Source organism: Bombus fervidus, chromosome 11, assembly GCF_041682495.2.
Source record: "Bombus fervidus isolate BK054 chromosome 11, iyBomFerv1, whole genome shotgun sequence".
In the NCBI taxonomy this organism is placed as follows: domain Eukaryota; kingdom Metazoa; phylum Arthropoda; class Insecta; order Hymenoptera; family Apidae; genus Bombus; species Bombus fervidus.
In genome coordinates this window covers 5,415,174-5,439,092 of record NC_091527.1, presented here as the reverse complement: position 1 = coordinate 5,439,092, position 23,919 = coordinate 5,415,174, and the positions used below count along the sequence as shown (strand labels likewise).

Sequence of the window (23,919 nt, the reverse complement as noted above, 5' to 3'; positions counted from 1 at the left end):
TTAGTCCTAGACTGTACAATGCGCGTGTAATTACATACACAAATCAAACTAATTTTTTAAGAAATGAATAAATTAGAAAATAAGAATTTCTCTATTACAGATTTTAGATACTATTAGATACATACTATTAGATACAAAAAATGTTTTATTTTAATTTTCCTAATGCTGTACAGTTAAAGAGATACAACTTTTCCAAGATCTTTTAAAAATCTTTTTAAGTTTTTTAAGTTGTATTTTGACAATTGATTTAATTCTAAAGTAAGTAATCAGATATCAAGGTAATTATTTCCGTATTTCTTTTATTAGAAGAAAGCTTCGAACTTATACGCCTTTTATATTTATATACTTATATAGTTATATATATACTTATGTTAGGTAATCTACATTAAGGGTAAATGTTTAAAATAATTTTTTTCTAGAAAATGTTAAAAGTTGTATTAAAGATTTTAAGGTCATATTTAACGATGGGTGCAATTGAATTCTCTTGCGGTAATTATAAAACCGGCACTTGATATCAAGGAACGTGGCCTGATCATAAAACGGGAGCCTTGAAATGACGAGATATAGTTATATGATATGCTCTGTGCATAATGATTCATAGCCGATTGTACTGACGTAACCGTGCCTATGTACATGTTACGGGACTACTGACTGCTACAGAAAAACGTGTCAATCCTCTGATACTGTTTAGGCAAAGACATTTCCCGTGAAGCCAAATATGGCGTCATACGGTCGTCACTTGTCCATTCTTGCTCGTCTTGTATCATTGTTATTCATATAACTCGATATCATTTAAGAATGACAAAAAATGTACGTAGATAAATTCAGAGCGATATATCGGAGAATTTACCGTTGTTCCATGCGTTGCAAGGGTGATTAATAAAAATCTGTTATCACTATGTTACAACGCCAACAGCATTCTAGAAGATTAAACTGCAATTCTACAATATACGATGTACAACATACTCAAATGTACACTTAGTTACAACCGTAATTTAATCCAGTCTCACAAGAAACATATACATCGATTCTGGAATATTGAACGAATTCGTTTGAGTATATATTTCATTGACACATTTTTAGAATCTGTATTACTCATACTTACTTTTGTATAAACTTTAGTCGAATCTAAGAAAAGCCACGTTACCATTCATAACGTTTAAACTGAGAACTAAAAATATTCATGAATAGAGAATTCTAGTGAATTTTAATATTTGGTGTTATGTAACGAATAAAATTACATCATTATTTTGACCATTGTCTATTTTACCATTTTTATCATTTTCCCAATTTTTAATTCGAAAACTGTACTGTATCATTTTTATTTATTGTTATAACTTTGACCTTTGTGATTCATGCATCTTATTTACACTATATTATTATAATCTAGACTCTATGGTATTTTATGTTAACCCTTATGTACTATATAAACCATATTAAACATAGGTATTAGCACAGACGAGATACAGACATAACATATAATATATATTCGTGTCCCATGTTTTGGCGCTCGCCTGACCCCTTTTCATTTTTGTGCTACATGTCACGTACGACGTTATCAATTCAATATAGTAGCGATGTTAATTAAAGTCTACAATGAAATTACAAATAAAATATAGAAAGGATAGTTATGGTATAATCGCAAACGAATTATAAAATGTTGTACTTGCATACACTTTTGTCTCACAAAATCGTAATATTATTTATGGATAAATCAAACAGACAAATTACGCCCAATAAAAAGAGAAATAGATCAACTAAAACTTGCTTCTGTGGATAAATATATCGATCAAGTACTTTCACAAATATACTAATAATAAGGTTTACATCTTCCAATGTCCCACGGTGTCCTATGGTTGTTGTTAATAGCTTATTCGTTGCCTTATACGTGTGTATGTGTGTGTGTAAATAAAAAATTGTGTACTCGTACATATATGTAATGGCTCCGGCTGCACGTATCATTTTTCAAATAGTAATATTCGGAAATAATAATGCTTGTATCGCTTTTTAAGTAATAATATTTAGGAAACATTATTACGTCATAAATTAATACTACCTAGCAATAAGATATCTATATAACTATGATATCTTGTATTTTACTATAATACAACATATAGTTTATTAGTAAGAATCGAATGAATTACGTAGAGTGCAAATTTTTTTCATGAATTATAGAATTTTGTGTGAAGATAAGATAAGAATCGAAAGAATGCAGTATCAGAGTACTAATAGAACATAATACGTACCTGACTCGTTTGCGCCCTGATGGCAGAGATAAGAATTAAAAATCGAATTCATATCATTTCGCACGTTGTCAAATCGAAAAGTGGAAACAACTGCAGAGATATCGTCATAAATGTGGAGAATTTAGCATACATCGATATGTTATTGCTTTAAAATAGTGAGAATCTTATTTATTTATTATATTAATTTGTTTCATTTTATATTTATATCAATTTGTTGTTTTTCGATGTGGATAGACAGTTATTGATTTTCGATCAAAGCCAGTTATGTCAAAAAGCATAAATCATGTATCATTATTCTTACATCCGGTGACTCTTTACATAAATCAGAATCCATCCCTCGGTCAAGACAGCCGCTACCTATGCAAATATAATTAGTCGGACCGTAATCCTAAGGAACTGCCACAGAACTAAGCATTCTTATTTTATCGTTAAGGTCCTTAATTTTTATAAAATATCTTCAAGTCGGGATGTTCCTTATGGTTATTATTCAGTCAGGTAGAAAGTGGAAAGATCGGGCTTTCCTCATATTCAATGGCCATTTTCACCCGCAAGCGACCGTTACTGGGATGACTAACACCTATCAATAGTTTTCCTTTGCGACAGCATCGTCACCGAACTTCGCTGGTTTCATCTGCTGACCAGTCAATATCTTGATTAGCTTTTCATACTTAGATCAATCACTATCTTTTAATTGGTTTTCGATGCATTGATCAGTCATCAGTTCTAACTTACTATTTACACGTCGCTGAGAATGCATCTACATGCGTCACGCGTAACTATTTACATCTACGAAGTTGTTGGAATAAAGTGCATATTTTAATTTGTTAACTAAATGTTATCATCAGTTCAACCACCTCTATTATCCTAACCGAAATAGGGAATCGACCAATTCGTGGCGTCAATTATCAAATCGTTACGGGAATTTACGACTCTCGTTGACGCGCTTCTTCGCGATCGCGTCTCTTCGCGAACGGTCGAACAATTAGAATGAAGTTCTTTTCCGTTTTACTCCCTTCGATCATTTTCCTTTCCTTCTTTCCTCTTGATAATTCCTTTCCTATCTCAATTTTACTTTCTTTTTCATTTTCTGTCCTTTCTTCCCTTTTCTTATATATATATCGAATTATAAATTAACGAAATCTGGTTCGATAATCGATCGATTTTATGGTAATAATAATTTCGCGATGTTTTATTTTAAATTTTGTTCGCCTGAATTACAGTTAACTTACGCGTGTTTACTTTCTATACGTATATCCGCGTTTCAATCTAAAGTATTATTTTTTTCATTTCGAACATAATATCGAACTATTGTAAACATATCCTTTCCTTGACAATTCTTGCTTGTGTACGATTGACTTGCCGACGAGCCTTCCCCCACTCCTTGCCAACTGAACTTCACTGAGTAAATTACCGTGCGGGGGTCATTCTGTGAACGAAAATCGGAGGGATAGACGGGTCTTTGTGTATACATATTCTATTATCCGCTATATCCGCGACAGGTAGATATCTTTTCCCTACTACATCACCCAACTCACTCTTTTGTTAACTTCATTCAATTCAGGTACATTATTACGTCCAGTAACTTTCTACGGTCGAAATGTCCACTAGCTGTGCACATATAATTAAGCAGGTCGCAATAATCCTAAGGAACGGTCATAAAACAAGGCTTTTGAATTTACCGGTAAGGCCGGTAAGCGGCTTAAAACATCTTCGATTCAAAAGGTTCCTTATGGTTATTGTTCCATCAGGTAAAAATAAGGGAAACATAAGTTTTCTCATGTTTCCCAGGATTCCACCCTCAAGCGAGCCGTGATGGGGTGATCATCGCCAGCAACAGCATTGTCACCGGACTTGAGATATAATTACAGAATAATCACTACATATCTGGACTTGTTCTACAACGACAGAGCAGTCAATATCTCGAACTCATTCATCTTCTTCTCTTATACCTTACGCAACAGCGTAAATATCTTCTGTATATAGATGTTGGAAATATGTATTAACCTGTTAACCGGCGGTGTTATACTCACTCAACCACCTCTATTATCCTAATAGAAATCAGGAGATCGATCTATTCGTGGCGCCGATTATTCGAATCGTAACCGTTGACGCGCTTCCTCGCGATCGCGCGTCTCCGCGACTGGTCGAACAGACATACGTTTTCATAACTTATACGTAAGGTATTCAATTATTTGTTATAATCTATTAGACATACGTTTTCATAACTTATATGTAAGGTATTCAATTATTTGTTATAATCTATTATAATCTATTGTTAGATTATCTTTTTTTCTTCAATCAATCTTTTAGTTGTTACATTTGCTGGTAGCATGTACAATGAGCTTGCAAAAGCAATTTAACTTTAATTATTGCATCACTTTGATATAATTTGTTCTTTTTATACATTTTTTTTAATATTTTAGTCTTTTTTTGTGCAAATTATGATTATTTGATTTCGAGGAAAACTTCGAAAAATTAAAGGGACACCTTTCGACTGATACATATATGTCAGCTCACCATTATGTTGGCTAAAACGCGTCTTCTTTATTAGTGTTGCGAGAGATTAACACTAGAACTACCGACATTTGAAACGTAGCTATCTCTACCAAAGCCGGCCGAAATGACTGGTCTTTAAAAAATACGTGATAGTAGAATATTTTTATATTTATTGGTCTATTATTATCTTACAAAAGGAACTCCATGTTCTGAGATCATAAAAACTATATAATAACAACTTCAAAAATAACAATAAGTACAATAACGAAGAATATTCAGTACCAAAAGCTTTGATAACAAGAATGTTAAAATAAATTTCCATTGGTAAATATAAGAAGTATAATATAATAATAAGCGTAATGGAATAAATAAAATACAAATATAATTTAAATTATTAGGTACAAAATTTATCATCCATCACATTTCTTACAAACATAAACTTTCTTCTGTGTGCATTTTTCGCAAACATATTTTTTATAAAAATTGCAAATGGTGGTGGTCTTATTATTATTACAGTACCGTATCTGATACCATTTGTGAGAATAAGGTAAGTTCTTTGACGTACTTCGGATCTCAGATGCTCTATGTTCAATCCGTGATTTTTCATTCAGCGCCAAGTTCATCTACTAATTGAAACATAAAGTCTTTTCTGGATATCTGCTCACCTGTGGTTTTCTTATATAAAATCCAGGCAGTTATGTCAGCTAAATCTAAAATATTAAAAAATAGTTGAAGTGGCCATCTTCTTGATCCCGATTTCATGCTATATTTTTTTGCCATTTGGTCTGCTATATCTACCCCAAATTTTGTTTTATTATAAAATTAGACCGTTCCAGGTAGGCCCTTTTCGCTTTTTCTTAAATAAAGAAATCCATTCACAACATACTTTGTTTGAACATCAGATGCCAGCCAAAATTTAATTCCGAATTTGTCGGGTTTATTCGGTAAATATTGCATAAACCTGCATCTGGCTTTGGTTGGGAAAAGTAGCTTGTCTATTGTAATGTTTGCACCAGGTTTATAGCAATTCTGGCTGTTTTCAATAAACTTATCCCATACGGATGATATTAGTGCAAATTTTTCATTTTTCAAACGTCGACTTCTATCATCTTTTTAGTCAAATCGAATAAATGTCAATATTTCAACAAATTCATTCCAACTCATTGTGTTGGAAAAGAAGCTTGGTTCCCATTTTGTATTCCACAAATATGAAAGTTTCAAATTTTTCGTTTCGTATGTTCCCCGTACAATATTTTAAGGAATGCTTTCAATTTTGTTTCTGTAAGGATCCATTTTTTATCCAAAACTCGAGAAGCTTTTGATTCGGTGAAAGATATACGTTGCAACATATGGCTGTCGATCAGTAAGGAAAATGCGCTAATTACTTTATCTTTCATGATACTTTTTTTGCATATTCTGTGAGCCGGATGTGTCTTTGAATATATTGTGCAAGGGTGATCTCCAAGAAGCTGACTCTTCTTGAATTGTTCCCCACTTGGCAATTTCATTTGGACTAGCTTGTACATTTTCAGTTTCACTTTCAGAACTTGAAAGCACCCGAGATCGTCTTCTTTTGCGTACATTCAGAATGTTCTCTGACTCACTTTCTGAGGACTTATTTTATTTGTCATTAATGTCACTATTACTGTTATCACTAGAAATTTCAATTTCTCTTTCCCCTGGTTCACTTTCTTCGCACTCAGACAATTCACTATCCTCGATATCAGAGCATTCCATTGGTATCCTTTTCAGCTTTTGCAACAATCCGGATGCTTCCAATTGTTTACATTTTCAAGGCTTGTAAAATATGCTTTATAAAACGAGAAATCAGGTCTTATTCCAACGACTGTGCTCTACAAAATGATAAGTTAATTTGACCGGTACTGGTATAAGTAGCCATGATATAAAATTACTTTCATTCTAAATGAATAAAACAAAATTAAAGTTTATTATATTATTCCTTTAGCTATCCCTGCAAAAGTCATTACATCATTGCGGAGAAAAAATGTAACATGAAGTAGGAATTCTAAAATAAAAGTGTGAACTCAGTCATTTTGACCGGCGTGGTATTTCTAGTGTTAATTACGGTTTGAATTAGAATTGCGGAAAACTTTCGCGACTTTTTATTAGTGTGGTGAGAGATTGGTTACGGTTTAAATTAAAGTTGCGAAACAACGATAATCGTGTTTATTTTAATGTTGCGAATTACGACATCGCGATTGTGTTTAGCAATTTTGATTATAAATTGTTAGAATTTCTTATAGACTAATACATGTTAAAGTTTTTCTTATGTCTTTTAAAGTTCCTTCTCTAATTTGAAGTTGGATTTAGAAATGTTAACGTTTCATTAATTTTGTAGTATTACGGTCTGTAATAGCACAATATTTGAAGTAGCATTTTCCTTTATGTATAGATATCTATTTTATTTTTGTTTTAAAAATTAGTATTGCGGCTTTTTATCGCGATTGTTTTAATTAGTTAGAGTTGTGTTAATGAATGTCCATGAGACTGTGAAGTACGTTCCTGCTCCTAGATCATCTGATGCAGTTTCATCAATAGCCTTCTATATGACTATACTGGACTGTTATTAGTGTTACGAATATATAAATCTGAGTGTATAGATTAATAGTTATTAACATTGTGCAAATAATTCATTCGGGAGTTTTCTATTCTCTTTTCTTGCTTTTTTTTATAAATAGTAAATTAATTAATGTTACACATATGAGGAAGCGCTCATCGCAATTTGTTTTAAGAATTTTCTATTTTATAGCTACATATAGTAAACTAGAATTACAAAATAGAATGGACATTCCACTCGTGGTAGTCCGGTTACATTGAATGAATAACTTATTAGACTCTTTTTCAACGCTTTTTATTATTAGTGTTTGTGATTGAAAATGCTACTAAGATATGTTGTTTACTAATTACTCAGTATTTTTTAAAAGGGATGGTTTTCCTTTTTAAATGATTTCATCAAATAATTTCATACTGTATAAAAAGGCAAGTGTTACGTCGCGTGAGATGGTCCGTGCGACGTCCTTCGTGATGTAGCCGCCAAGGCCCACGCACTATTAGACAGATCCTCAATAAATCTAAGGAACCGCCATGAACAGAATCGGTTTAACTTAATCTCTAGTCCTGCAAGTATTTTCGGTTTAAGGATGGTCCTTAATACTAGGTTTACAGGACCCGTCAACTTGACGACTTTCAAACTTCGAGATGAAATATCCCAAAAACTATAGCATTAACACTAGGTTCACAGAATCTTTCAATTTGACGGCTTTCAAACTTCGAAATGAAATATCCCAAAAACCCTAGCATTAACACTAGGTTTACAGAACCCGTCAATTTGATGACTTTCAAACTTGGAAATGAAATATTCCAAAAGCCGTAACATTAACAATAGGTTTACAGGACTCATCAATTTGACGACTTTCAAACTTCGAAATGAAATATCTCCTAAAAACCATAGCATAAATTTTAACCATTTTTGCATCGTAAATTAACCATTTCATCTGAAGAATTTATACACACAATTATTTTTTCTTAGGCTTTCTAATTTTTGAAATCTGTATGTAGTATATCTATCTCTACGAAACCTGTCAAATTGATGGGCTAGTTGATTTCATAAACAAACCGTTTTTCAAAGTCAGTGTGTAAAAGTTTCAGTTATTGTAGACATTTCCTATTATTTTCTCTGTTTATTGCAAGTATTTACAATAGGATAATTGAATTTGGGCTTAGTATTCTCTTTTTTTGATCAATCCCCTTTTCTAGCAATCATGAGTAAATCCAGGAGATATAATAAGATATTGAACAAAATTGTCAACATTAATGAAGATTGTTCTGAGGATACATCCGAAGAAGATCAATATGAATTAGGCCAAAGCGAAACTGAGAATGAAAGTTCTGAATACACTGAAAGTGGAGAGATAGTGGATCTTCGGATAGTGAAGAGGAAAACTTCTTGAAAGTATGTCGTAACAAGAAAAGGATGCGTATATTTTCTAATTCTGACTCCGAGGATGAAAGGACGAACATTCCAAGCACATCCCAAAACGTAATAGGTGAAATTGAAATTGCAATTAACGGGACACAGTGGATAAAACTGAAAAAAGGCGGATCTAGGGGTAGGACGCCCGTTCGTATGATATTCAAGGATATCGCAGAATCTACTGGCTATACTAAGAGAAATATTATGTCGGGTTGAGTAACTAGTGCTTTCGAATTGATAATTGACAAACATATAATGGAAGACATTAAAGATTGTACTGAAACTGCGGCGCATCGAATTTTGGAAAAAGACTGGACGATCACGGTTGCTGAGTTACATAGCTTTTTGGGAATTCTACATGTCCGGGGCGCATATGAAGCGAGATCATTGAAAGCTTACAAACAGATAAATTTGCGCTAATTTCCGAACTATGGAACAGATTTATAAGTAATAGCCAGGCTTGTTACAAGCCATATGAAAATATCTCAATAGATGAACAATTATTTCCAACGAAAGCCCGATGCAGTTTTACGCAATATATGCCGAATAAGCCTCATAAATTTAGCATTAAGATTTAGTTGACCTATGGAATTCAACTATGGCGAACAGCAAGTAATTCCAACATAGAAATTCTTCAACGATTCCAATCGAAAACCTTAAGATCCCTAATAGATGCACTTTGGTACGTCATCAATGAAACGATACATCACTACCTCAAGATACCCATAGTCAAAAAAGAATTATTTCAATTCAGCAATAGATATAGCGCAAGAGTTAACAACCATCAAAACTCTCTAATTACTCAATTACTCGACACGTCGGAACAGATCCGCAAGCTAAAAAGACATTACACCTTAGACCTAAGCTCTAGATTCAAATAGAATCAAACATACTATAAAGACTTATTAACCATGTCATAGTACCACGCCAGATAAATTTACTTAAAATTCTCTAACGAGAATTGATTGTAAAATAAATGCAAATAATAATAAAAAAAGAAGTTTTAGTTTGCAGTTGACGTCCAAACAAAATATATTTTGAATCGTTTCCCTTATATGGGGAAAGATGAAACTCGATGTTCAAAAAAAAAAGGACAAGATGACATTGTTTTCCTTAAATTTATATAAATCAGAAATCTGCACGCTTACTGTGTATAAAAGTAAACCTAACGTAAAAGTTCTCCTTCAAAATACCAAACATACAGTAGAAGACAATTATAAACATGTTCCAGAAATCATTGCTTTTTATAATAAAACAAAGTTTGGTGTGGACGTCGTTGATCAAATGACACGCAAATATAGTGTGAAAGAAAGGATTTTCCGATGGTCCCATCAAGTTTTTTTCAATATTTTAGATTTGGCAGCGATAAACGCGTGGATATTATGTAAAGAGTGCAAAAATATCCAAAAAGGAGTTCATATCTTGCCGAAGATCAGACGCTTCATTTCTGTCACTTTCAACGTCACAAGTGCGAAAAAGTTGTCAAGTGGGCTACTGTAAAAAAAATAGGAGCAATAATTGTTGTATATATTGCAAAAATGATCGTATGCGGAAAATGCAGAAACAAAATTCAGTATATTTGTAAAAAATGTGCTCAATAAATATGATTACCCTATAGCGTTAATATTATTGTTATCATTTCCGTGATAATTTAAAAAAGAAGACTTTTTACTTCTTAATAATTTATTTAAACGTGAAGCCTAATATTGTTCAATTCAGACTTAATTTAAATAAATCGATTTTTTAAGTATTTTAAGTATTTTTTAAGTATTTTCGTTTATCCGTCAATTTGGCGGGTCCTCGTAGAGACAGATATATAAGAAACCTAATGTTTAATAGTAAAACGGTCCTTAGGTTTATTGCACAAATTACATAATCTTACAAATTACGGAGAAAGCGGATATTTGTCTCACAAAAAAGCAGTTTCCCATAAATAAGGATATCCACGACCCATGTTGGCAGGATCTTCCTCTTTCAATTTTCATGTATCAACGTTGGCTATAACCAATGGGCATCCCGGATTATTACCCTCACTTTCCTAACGAAAAGTGTGAACAACCAATCCGCATTCTTAGTTCAAAAGGCACACTCACACCGAGCTTTCTTCCGTAATAACACGGTAACGGACTTCACTGTCTTTACGACATTAGTTCAGTCAATACTCCGGCACCAAGTCGACAACTAACAAGTCATCGAGGGATCAATCAACATCTCGGACTGCTTCTACTACATTCGAGCAACATCAACATATCTACATGGACTCGATCTCGTTATAGATCAGTCAGCGTCTCGCTATCAGGTCTTCACTCATCAAAGAATCGTCTACTACACGGACACCTTACGAAACGACGTAACTCTTTATTGTATTAAGTTGTTAGAAATATATTTTTATTATTACTTCTTATTATATTCTTATCTTATTATTAGTTGTTATAAGTATATTATTATATATATTCTTATATAGAAATATATTCTTAATATTATTATAATCTGTCAATTGCAGTGTTATACCACATCAACCACCCCTATTAACTCGAAATAAGGGGATCGACCTGTTCGTGGTGTCGATCATTAAGATCGTAACGGGAATTTACGACTCCCGTTGACGCGTTTCCTCGCGATCGCGTTTCCCCGCGACTGAAAGAAAATATAGTAAGTAAAAGAAATGTTGTAATGGAACATTTGAATAACATAGTTTGAGAATTTGTTAGCAGAAATACATAATATTTCTGTAAATTATCACACCTTTAATTTGTTAAAATTGATTAATGATATAAGATATACATAAGTAATAATATTCAGTTTATCTTTTTAAAGCTAATAATATGAATGTTCGTTATTGTAGTCTTCATTTTAAATATCAAATATAATTTCGTTATTGCTCAGTATGGTTAATACAGTTAAGATTTTTATTAAATAAAATTTCATTTGGCTGTTAAAAAATAAATGAGAAGTAAATAATGATTTCAATAGGTTCTTTTTTTATCTTAGTATTTCATTCAATTTAAGGTCAAAATTAAATTTGAATTCAAGTTTTTAAAATTAGATTGATATCTTTTTTTCCTAATACGTCTTTCTTTCAGCTTTCTTTTTTTAAGTACTAATCTACTAATCTACTAATCTATAACTAATCTACTAATCTAGTAATAAGACATGGATTAAAGAAAATAATTAAAGGAAAGAGATAATATAATTTATAAGAGAAGAGGCAAATACGAAGAAACGATGCTCGAGCATCCTCTTCCTCATAGAAAATTCTACTAATCTTTTTATAATCTAAGTTTGTTTCAGAGTCCATCGTGAGGTTGATGAAAGAACACTTATATTCCACACAGTGGTCCATATACAATTTCCCATTACTTCTCTTTACGATATTTACATTTTTATATAGGATTCTCATAAATAAATCTTTAAAATTTTCGAGAGAGTAAAATAAAACGAAACAAAAGAAAATAAAAATATAAATAATAAAGGAAAATAAAATATCCATTTTATAAAATATTTCTATGGGTTCGTAGATAATGTCAGACTTTTTCGAAATAGATGGGATGGTTTCAATACTTCGATTGCTTTGAATGATTGTAGATAGAGTATATTTTAAATGATATCATCACATATACACTGCCGGACATAAGTATTAAGACACTTATATATAGACATTTAAGATTAATCAAATACCTCTGACAGCATTTATTTTCTAATTACCTTATTGTAAATCTGTTATTTTATTCGTATTATATGTGCCTTATAATGTAAAATACCAAATAAAGTAAAGCTTGTTAGCCTTTCTTGGAATGTAATCAATAGGTGTACTAATACTTGCGACTAGTAAAGTATGTGCTAAGATATCATCTTACTTAATAGGACATTGGTTACTACTGCTAGAAGGTACAGGTTTAGCTATTCACATCGGTTTTTTTAAAGTTCTTTTGATATTTCTTTTGCAACGATCAAAGAATTGAACGTTTTGCAAACCCGCATTAAAAGAATTTTCTAAAATTTTTTAAAACAAAATTAGTAAATTTTTACGTAAAGGGAAGGATGGATGGGATCGTGGATAAGGACTACTCGCAGCAAACTCTTTGCGGTGAGATCCGGGTAATCAGTATTATTTCATATATAATTATTAATCGCATAACTATACGTGATACAGTTATTAATTATTATATAACAAATAATACCAGCTGATTGGCTGTGACCGCGATTTTAGTTAACTTTATTAAATAGTTTCTTTGAATTATGTATAAATAAGGATGGCATAGGTTTTTATCTTGTAGTTCTTTTTGGGTAAAATATCATGTTCAAAAATTTAAGAAGTTGTTATCGTATTTCTTGAAGTTTATCTTACAATATAAAACACTTCGTTTAATTCTGTATTAGAATGAATAATTATTACACATATTCACATTTTAATTGCAAGATATCATCGCATGGAGTGGCTTAACACGTTGACGCATGCGTGCGCCATCGGCGGGTCACACGTGTCTGTCCCGTGAGGCGGCGTGGCCCATCGGCGGGTCACACGCGTCTGTCCCGTAAGGCGGCATGGCCCATCGGTAGGTCACACGTGCCTGCCCCGCGAGGCGGTGTGGCCCATCGGCGGTTCACGCGTGCCCACCCCGCAAGACGGCGTGACCCATTGGTGGGTCACATGTCTGTCCCGGGGACGGCGATGGGTCACACATGTCTTTCACAGAATAGATAGTACAAAATAGGTTTATATCATTTTATCTCAACATTATAAGCAGACATACGATAGTACAAACATAACAATTTAATATTATAAACTTAACATAATTATTTTCTTTCTTCATGCAACTTTTTAAAACAAGTTAGGCAGAGTGCCGGCTGGTCCTTACAATAATCACAATATGTTGTTACTTTTTTTGGTTCTTTTCGCAGCATATTCTCTACCTTTTATTCTAGAAATGCGTGTACAATTTTCTTTACACTGCCGTTTCGTTTTGTTCGCGGGCCCTTGGTACGACTGCAGAAAATGTGAACGTTTTTTGGGCAGTACTTCATTTTCACTTGGCATTTCTTCTCTGTGGGGGATTTACTATATTTAAAAGGCGATAAATAATTTCTTCGCGAAATTTTAAAATTTTAATACCTTTAATACCCCATTTTCTATGTACATACGACGCATTTACACACATTAATTCCATTACAATTTTTTATACCATTTTATGGTTCTGCGCAAACAACTATAATAGGATGACATCTGATCGGATAGATCAACCTCCTTTTTAGCATCATCATAAAAAGAAAAACAGTGTATGGCTTTAATTTACTATTTTTCCCCTGAACAATAACACACCTGGCATACATACTGGCCTTTTGTCAGTTCACTTTAAAAATTTAACGTAACCTAACACTATTTTCGTCGTGCATGTTTCTTACGCGCGCCGTTGTTCTCCGACAAATATACATGACTATTCTTTTTTTCCTGTACGCAATTGAAAAATTTTTTTGATTTGCGCTATAAACGTTTCTTATAGAAAAATGTTCACAGAATTTCGTGCGATGGTCAGAATTCGCGTCAGACCTCTACTTTTTGAGAAAAATTGAAAAGAGTACAAAATTAGGGCCAAAGCTGGACCCGTCAGCTTTACTTAACATTTATAGATATATGTAAATTGATATTGACAAACTATTGTATATTAATGTATTAGTTGAAGCCCACGGAATTCATTGAACCCAACAGGAATCGTATAGCTTTTGTAATTTTGCTATAAATTGAAGTCAAATTTAAAAAATTGCGGTCGTGTCGAACAATCTAATGTGACCCAGCGCTGTCCCACGAAGTTGACAGCGAATTCGGACGCCGCCTCACGGAGAAACCATGAATATCGGCGCAGACGTCAACGTATTAAGGAACATTCTGAGTTTTTAAAAGTCTGTATGCAAGAAAGTAAGACACAAAGTCCCATGTAATGTCATGTTTATCCTGTGCTTGATCAGTGATATTAGGGAAGCTGGAAAAATTGCACTTAATCGAATAGAAGTAGTTGGATTAGCAATATACGGTAGAAAATATATACAATACATTTTTGTATACATTTGAGTATATCCACATATAAAGTATATATATAACCTAATCCAGGTATAATCCATATATAAAGTATGTATCTAATTATTGATTACTCATTTTATCAAAATTCTTTTGAAAATTATTTTTAACTACCTCGATAAAGTAGAGGACCAATACTGTATTTGAATATGTGCTGCCACGTAGCTTTCTCCCGAACTAACAATTGTGATATCACCGATAATGTAGAGAAGTGACTTTCGATCGTCAAAGCAGTGCAGGAGGGCAGGCTTGAGACGCAGCATGGTGGCGCGGCGAGTCAGGGTTAGTTCATTTGAAAAACGAAGCCGAGGTATCAGTCGGGTGGCAACTGTCGAGCATGTGTGTCGTTCCTCGTGTCTGTTTAGTTGTGTCTTAAATTGCACACAGAACACCAATTGCATGTACACCCTAGTACATGAACGAACGACAGACAGTTCGCGAACATGTGATTTTGACAGAGAATACGTTTCGTCGACGCTCGTTACCGCGTGCGTGAAAAGTGAAGGTTTTCCTTGCCGGATATATCGTTACCCTGTAGCAGCTTCGTTCGAGGGGGTGGAGAATAATGTTCTGAGCCGTGAACCACGCACATCATGGTTGCTAAGCACTTCACACAGGGTAAGTTTCCTAACCGTCCCTTCCAACCACACGTTTTGTTTCTAGTATATAACTACGTTTCCTGCGAATTTTCGATCTGATAAAACAGGATAATACAAGTCTCGGAATCGTTGCGTACCCTAGAGGTGAAAACGTGCACACGTAATATCCATGGTGCACCAATACGGTGCATGGTGGGTGGTGCAACTCTATAATAGTAATAATAATAATAATAGGAATAATGGTACACTTGTAAGGTCGTATTACATGATAGATCACACTTCTTCCACGATAGAGATCAAAGAAATTAGAAGGGATCAGATATTACAGTTTTGTGTGTAAACATGTAAAATTTAATAGAATCATATATTTTGATTTCTCGACAAGAATCACAAAAGTTCGACGTTTTGTCAACAAAACACCGTTTTTCATCACAAAACTTCAAATATATACTGATATCGGAAGATTTTTGTTCTGTTCAATCGAATTTTATTTAAATATTATATACGTACACACATACATATATACAAATATTATATATATACATATTTATATACGAATTATAACCTAACATATAAAACAAAGTTCGAACAAAATTCATTCAAATTATGTGAGTAAGAAATACACATATGAATATTTTTTTCTACGTGATATAGACATGTATACACTAGTAAGAACAGAGTCAAATCGCTTGTCTATTATTATGATACTTTTATAGTTCGTGACACGGTTTTGTGAAATTTTTATACAACTAAGAATACTCAAATACTGTAAGACCTTTTTCTTGTTTTTCATCCATTATTCAAAAGGTGTTCGGTGAAAGTAAAATCTCGGTAATTTATAATCATACACTGATATTTTTAAGAAATAAATTTGTAGACAGGAAATTTGTATGTTATAATATAATTATATGTGAATATAACTACTAACTAGATATGAGCTTCCAAAGTAGTTTATAGTTTGATCACGTTTTTAAGTAAAGCTTGTCAAGTCTGGGTGGAGTAGCATTGACCGATTGTTCTGGGGGATAAGCTCTGGAGCTTGCGTGAGGCCGATGTCAAGTTCGTGGTGGCTTTTAAACCGTTCGTTCGATGTCCCATCGATCGACACTTGGCGTAATCTTACTCGCGCGTGCCCTTCTGAACACGCATGTTTTTCTGCATGAAATTGAGGGGACGAAAGCAAAGAGAAAAAATTGGCTGAACACCATTCTGCACGTTTCCCAAGATGGTTGACCGTAACGTATTTTTAATGCTAGAACTACAACACTGTAGTTGTTAATATAATGAATTCGTTATATTTCATAGAAATTTTATAGATTTACTTTCATTTTAATTTATCTGGTACAAATTTTATACCTTGGTACTTCTATTGTCAGGATACAGTTGTCAATAATAATTTTCTAGATTTTTATAATATATGTGATAAGTTTTATTCAAATGAATACCTTTTATTTAATTTTAAACTATATGCGGTAAATTCTATGAAATTTATAGACATTAAAATTGACAGTTCTTTACATTCAGAATATTTTTAATGAAATTAAAATTTCATTATGATTTTTTATTACTATTATAGAATCTCGTCTTTGATTATACATTTTATTTTATTTCATTTATATATAGAGATAATAAAAATACATTCAATGAAGTGAAATGAAGTGAATGGAAGTCTAATTTTATCTCTATCGTTCGTGATTGGTAATCCATTTGTACTGGTATTCTACAACCCTTTTAATTTACATTGCTATATTTGTTGGCTTTTTACCACGCAATAATCTTCGACGTAATTCTGGTTTACCTTTAGCATCTGTTTGTCACACACGGTAGGTGTAAATGTCACTAGTAATTTTTCACGGAAGCTCGATTAACGAAGGAGGCGTTCAACAGTATGCGATGATTCTTCCGCTCTAAATCCATCAGGCCTCGCTTCTTCTATATACTATGTACACCTGCAGTGCAGTGATACGTCCAGGGATTTCCATCTTCCACGTCGTTTCTTTTGAATTCTTCCATCGTGCAGGTCGATAAAGGTTGCACGTTCCTCTGCACTTTCGAATCAGCCTTTCTACTTGTTACTTCCGTTACTCAATTTTACGGAAACTGAGTTTCGATGTCACTAAATTAGTCTCTATAATTTTAGTACCTACTTAGTTTTATAGAATTTATAATCTATACTAATTTAAAATAAAAATTTTGTCATCTGTTTGTGCGGTAGGATTTCATTACACATTTCTCAATCAGGAAACTCTGTCAATTTTTGTTCCTATAAGTTTCATAAAATTCATAATTTATAATATAAAATTAAAGTATCATTACGTGGTAAAATTTCAATACACGTTTGTTAAATATGAGGAACTATTGCACATGCAATTTTTTAATTTATCTTATTATTTTTTACCTTATATTAGCTACTAGAAGTAATACTTACAATTGGTAAAAATAAATATTGTTTTTATCATGTACCTAGAACAAAGGAATGCCAGATGTTGAGAGTATGTTTCTTTCTAACGAAAGATCACTGAGATCGTTGGGGGCTCGTAAAATGTTTCACATAAAAACGACCTTTTTTTTGTGACACGCGATCCAGTTCTGTACAGAGCAGGCAATACAATCTCGCCGTTCGTACACAATCAGCATTCACGGCAGTTTGGTGTGTACAATATGTGTGTATATTAGCGAGGGCCTGAGTTATCATGTCGCGTATGATAAAACCACTTACGGGACACATACACGTGTGTATACATGTTACTTCCGATCGTGGATACAATGCCTCTAGTGAGTCGAGACCAAGGGAAATTAATACTATGTTACACTAGTTGTACATTTCTTTATCTTAAGGACTCTAGAGAATTAAAAAACTCTAGAGAACTAAAAAATTATTTTATTTATAGAAAAGATGAGGTAATTTAATTGCAAATCGGATTGAAAACGTAGACAATTTGTATTGTTTTGTATCTGTAGATAGAGAATGAAAAAAAATTCTTTCGTAGAATAATACAAGTCAGAACTGAAATCCGTCTCCTTAATAATCTCGAGTTGTAAAATGGAAAACCGCGAGAAGCGAAACTCGAACGAATATCCAGGCAAAACTCCTCTTGTCTTTTATGAGCATTGAAAGTCTCAGGATGACTAATTGGATGATGGCATTTGCTTTGTACGCACGACGTATTTTTATTAGAATACTTGTTTAAGCGTATTTTACCGAAATACGTAAAATAGAGATTCATCCTTTGTCTCAACTTGTTCTATTCATACATTTAATTCTAGCTGATTAACAGTCTACATTTATACATTCATAGTGTATTCCTAACCTCTTAAAATTCTTCTATTAGTAAAATATTGAAATGTAAGACATAATGTATACAGTAAGAGACTGAAACATTAATAGAGTTGAAATGTAGAAATAAAAAGAGCAGTATTTTCTATATTATTAAATATGTACATTCAAATATATGTAACTATACATTATACATAGATACTTACGGTAATACATGTAATTAGCTTTTGTTTACATTTATTGCTATAGTTGTTTGTAATATACAATTAAATATATTTGTGTATACATATTTAACAAGATAGAAATAAAATTTCATTCCTACTGTACGAATGCTTTTGTTTCTCACTGTATCTAAAAATCCTCCATCCGAGGAATGAATATCAAATTCTGGGTTTAAGTCAAATCTTTTGTTACATAAGTAATCTGTCTTTATTAAATCGTAACTGCAATTGATGTCACGAGCGTGACACAATATTAAAAGGTTGGAGGTTAATTGATAAAGAATCAGTTGACTATGATACCATAGATAGTGCAACGCATTCTTTTAAGAAACCAACTTCACGTACTATGTGTGTCATCGAACTAATAGTTACGATCGATCAAACAGAGAGATCTCTTTGGTGAGATTAACAGGAGATATCTCGTATAAATTTCCCCCAGCGTTTCTAATAGCTTAGGAGCAATAACTCCTAGAATACGTTGGTTCTCCGAAATTCGATCATCAGTGAGTCAAATATGTAGTCCATCTGAGAAACTTTTACAGTGTGCACAGGTATATCGTGGACATCTCGAACGAGTGAGTCACGACAGCATCTTGGTAAAAGCAGGTTTCCTCGGAATTTCGTGCTCTCCCAATGAATCACCGGATATAAACGTCAAAATATATATTTTATTCGAAAACCCAAAATCAAAATCCTACAAAATGTATTTACATTTAGTGTTGAAATATTTAACACAGCCTTGTAATTGTTTGATATTTTAGATGTAGAAAGCAAAAATATTATGGAACATTTTTTTGATATGATTTTTCGATTATACACAATTATGATTTATGTTGTAAAATTTTGTATATGAGGCCTTTTTTTTAGAGTAATAGTTTTGTAATCATCCTAGAACAATGTTTATTTAACAAATACAATAATCAATTTGGTCAATGAATCACATGAAATGGAACTTAGAAATTTATTTTACTTATTAAATATTGCATCGAATACCACATTTTTGATATTATATACTTTTTTGCATTAAAAATCTAATCTATTAATCATCATGAATCTTTTACATCAGTTTCACAATCATCTTAAGTCGCAACCTTTTCTTATAATAACCAAATAATCTATGAACCTCTTATGTAAAAAGAAAACATCTTTAGTTGAATAAAGAAAATACATTAAACATTATACAATCGAATCGTAAAATTTAATGCTATACCCTTTGTTTCGATCAAATCGATTTTAAGAATAATTAAAATCCCGTGGTATATCACAATTAATAAAGTATGAGATTAATTTTACATATCGTTACTTGGCAACGATAGTGACAACTAAAAGAATTTCAAATTTGCTTTCATCGAATAGAAGTTGTTGAATCTATATTATGTTTCTATTTTTATCGTGTAAAACAATATATTTATAATTCCATCAGTTTTGCGCCAGAGAGCTAACTTATTACGTATGCTGCTATCAACCTGGTCTTAGTTTTTCAACAACACCGGCTCATCTTCAGTTGTTTTGTGACGCTGCAAGCGGAAGGCTGCTTTCATGAATAGTGGCATATCTTATCTTAAGTCAGCCTTATAATGTCGTTGAAATGACTCATTTGACATTTTTTGAGCTGTACCGCTATCGATGCCAAGTAGCGATATATAGAAAGTAAGAAGTATACGTTCGGCAAGAGTGAACGTTTTTCGGCCAGGTTAATATACCACCGATGTTCTGAATATGATAATGCAGTGAGTTAATTATTTCCTCCCGTTGTTGCGTGTCATCGACCTCCCTGGGAACTCCTCGGGAACTATACTGTTGGATCGTTGCACGAAAGTTTCGGCCTCGATCGACAGTATGAAGTTCCTTGAAGGTGGCGCACCGTAAAAGGGAGACACACAGCGGGAAGGACAAGCGGAGAAACGAAAGAAGAAAATTAAATAAGCCTGGCTCCTACGGAGAAACGTAAATATGTGATGAAGGAAATTGCAATTACCAAACGAATTCGATCGTTTCTAATTGAATATAAAAAAGACATATCTTGTGAAGTTGCTCGTTAAAATCGTCTTGTATCTCCGGATAATAACATCGCATAGCTCTTGAAAGCAATTTCGTTTGTTCGATTTTATTACGTCCTCCTTTCGATTTTTATATGTACAGTTGTAAGTAGCTCGTAAAATCGTTCCTTGAAACTTGTACACGATTTCATTGCAAATGTTTTTATTTATGTTAGTAGCGGTATGTTTATCGATATGTATCGCTTACATGACGGACGCCATGTTTGTTTCATAATGTAGAGTTGGTTTACAGTGATACGCGAGAACAAGGATTCTACGAAACCAAATACATTTTACGATTTATAAGAGAGGAATATAAAAATCTATTTCTCATTCTCGTTATATTCTCGTTTCAGAAAATCTATATTCTTCAGGTATATTTATTTTGTTGACTTTATTCTTTTCCAGTTTTGTACTCAAAGGAATTGAGTAAGAGATCATCGTAACTTTTAGATTTCATTCGTTATTCGAAGTAGATAGGAGCGAGATGAATAATTATGCTAGACTGATAAATATGCCACCCTCTCCGTGTCCTTCCTTTTACATTAGAATATTCTAGCCGCGTGTTACGTCTCCCTTTTCCGTAAATTATATTCGTGCTCATTTCCACCGTACGATACTACTACCATAATGCATATTAGATCAATCTTTTCTGCGTCACGTGAACCACAACGTGCTTGAATTTCAATTTTATTCCTTTTTTATGGCTATCAGACACTAAATCATCCAATGGAATCTCTAGAGTCTACCTTCATAAGACAACTACTACTGTCAGATAACCTACAATTACAGAATTTATTAATAACATCTACATATATAACCGTGATAAGTCATAATATCAATAAATTGAATCCTGCAGTATAATCCCTCTGATATTGAGAGCTTGTAAAAAGCAAATAGTAGATTTATCAGTTCTCTACTGATATGGATTAAATGTATCTTGCACGGTAAATTAATGCACTTGCAGCGACCATGAAAGATGCGAAGTCGGTGTGCTCGTTAAACGGCTAGCGAAAAATTCATCAATCTTAGCACCTGCACAAGTGTCTCGAGATCTTATCTTGGCATCGTTCGTGTTTTGCCTAAATCACTGACAGAGTCTGGGTTAACTAATCCAGTCAAATGACACGCGATCGAATGACAATCACGCGCGCCATCTACGAAGACAGTCACGTACGGCCATGAATCGTTTCTGGCTGCATTCCTATTTAAATAGTATGGCCAGAGGACCTTCGTCAACTCCGGGAAACGGATGGCAGTTCTGATAAGGAATCGCCGTTTCCAAAGCGCGAGAAAGGAAATATAGGAGAGCGAAGGAGCATAGGCGATTTATTTCATGAAAATAAACGGGACGAACGTTAGTCGGACTACCATTCGCGAACCATAGAAATTTAATACAAGACCGTTGCAATGATCCTCGAGTTCGCGCGAGGGTCGTTACGTCAAGCGATACTCTTTTCTTGCAAACACGGCTTAATCTCGGAAACGTCGACTGGGTCGACCGCTTTATGAGTGGGATTACGTTTAAATCCGAGCTGTGTATATCGCGTAGATTCTCATTTGCGTTTTTCTTGCATCAAAAGTGAATCTCTTTTTATGAAATGTTAACTTTTCGGCAGTTTTTATTTTATGATATTATATGGTTCTTTTTATATAATTATTTAAGATCAAAATATCAGGGTATATTCATTCATTCTTGTCATTTTTATTTGTAGCATTTTATTCTAGTTGTCTTATCGTTTGATATACATATAAGAGTATAATAAATGATCTTACAATTTGTTAGAAGCTTTTTGCATTTAAAAGTCTCAAATCCCATCAGATGTGAAAAATCTATCTCCTAAGTGGCAAAGAAAAGAATTGTCAGAAATTGTCAAACGGGTCTCAAACTGCGGGATGAAGTATCAAATTTCGCGATAGTTAGCGAGACGGCCCACAAAGAGTCACGTGATATACGACCTTGGGGAAATAGGACCATGGCAGCTGACGTGCAGGTGCAACATATTCGCAGGTGCATATGTGCTGCTGCTGCTGCTGCTGCTGCTGCTGCTGTGGCACCTGCGTACCGCGAGCACGTGGTTCGCCGCGATGATTGGAGATGATGCTCTGACCGGATGAGACTAGATATTTTTTTTTGATTTCTTAAAAACATGTCTGATCAAATTGAAAATGCTACAGTATTTGATATTCTTCACAAATACGTATTAACAATAATTCTTTCTTATTTTTCTAAACCTTAAGAAATATTCCAATTGTAGAAAAATAAATATTTCCAAGTATGATGAATATGCGATGTGAGTAATACTTCTAACTAAAGAACATAATTCTTTCTTTTTTTCTTAAACTTAAGAAATTTTCTAACTATAGAAAAATATATATCCCTAATTATGACGTGAATATATGATGTGAATAATGAAGATTTTAAATCGTGGAAAAATACTATTCGATGGAAAATGAATGGAGGAACATAGAAAGATTAACGAATACTGCAATGAACAGAAATGCAGAAGCGTTCAATTATACTCGACTGTCGCAGTGTAAAGGTTAATTCCATCGTTTCCGCAGTGTTTCCCCGGCGATAAACCGCAGCGGGGTGAAAAAGAAAAAAAGCTTGCGAATGTACATAGGTTATATACAAAGGATTGGTTAATGAATCAGGGAAAGAAGACAAACCGCAGCAGTTACATCAGAGATTACCGCGTTTGGGGTAAGCACTGTGTGCACGATCCCACACTTGGTTCGTCATCGTGAGAGCACGTTAATTAAATTGTGATTGCGATCAAACAGCTGGAATCTTTCCTTGAAACCCCGTAACACTGATTCCATTGAATTCTTCGAACAGAGTTACGCGAGGAAATATGTACGTACGTGTATCACATATGTATTATGTACGTTTTAATTAATGCTAACGGGTTTGTGAAATGGAGATTTCTTTGGATATTAAAGCGGATAGAAGACTAGGAAAATTATTATA

At 33.4% G+C, this 23,919-nt stretch overlaps 1 protein-coding gene and 1 long non-coding RNA gene across 3 annotated transcripts in view; one reads left to right on the top strand and one right to left on the bottom strand.

Annotated features, from left to right (window-relative positions):
• Window positions 1–15,104: 15,104 nt before the first annotated feature.
• The window catches only part of Myo81f (unconventional myosin 81F), a 49,351-nt gene continuing 40,536 nt past the window's right edge, over window positions 15,105–23,919 (top strand). For both annotated transcript variants that reach the window (XM_072012877.1, XM_072012875.1), the window contains exon 1: window positions 15,105–15,427. In XM_072012877.1, the coding sequence (XP_071868978.1) occupies window positions 15,403–15,427 (25 nt within the window). In that variant the 5' untranslated portion in view covers window positions 15,105–15,402. The remainder of the gene's footprint in view (window positions 15,428–23,919) is intronic.
• Window positions 16,937–22,319, bottom strand: LOC139992021 (uncharacterized). The gene is made up of 2 exons (XR_011800993.1): window positions 21,911–22,319; window positions 16,937–21,725 (listed from the first exon to the last, which is right to left on the bottom strand). It is a non-coding gene; the product is annotated as an uncharacterized lncRNA (long non-coding RNA).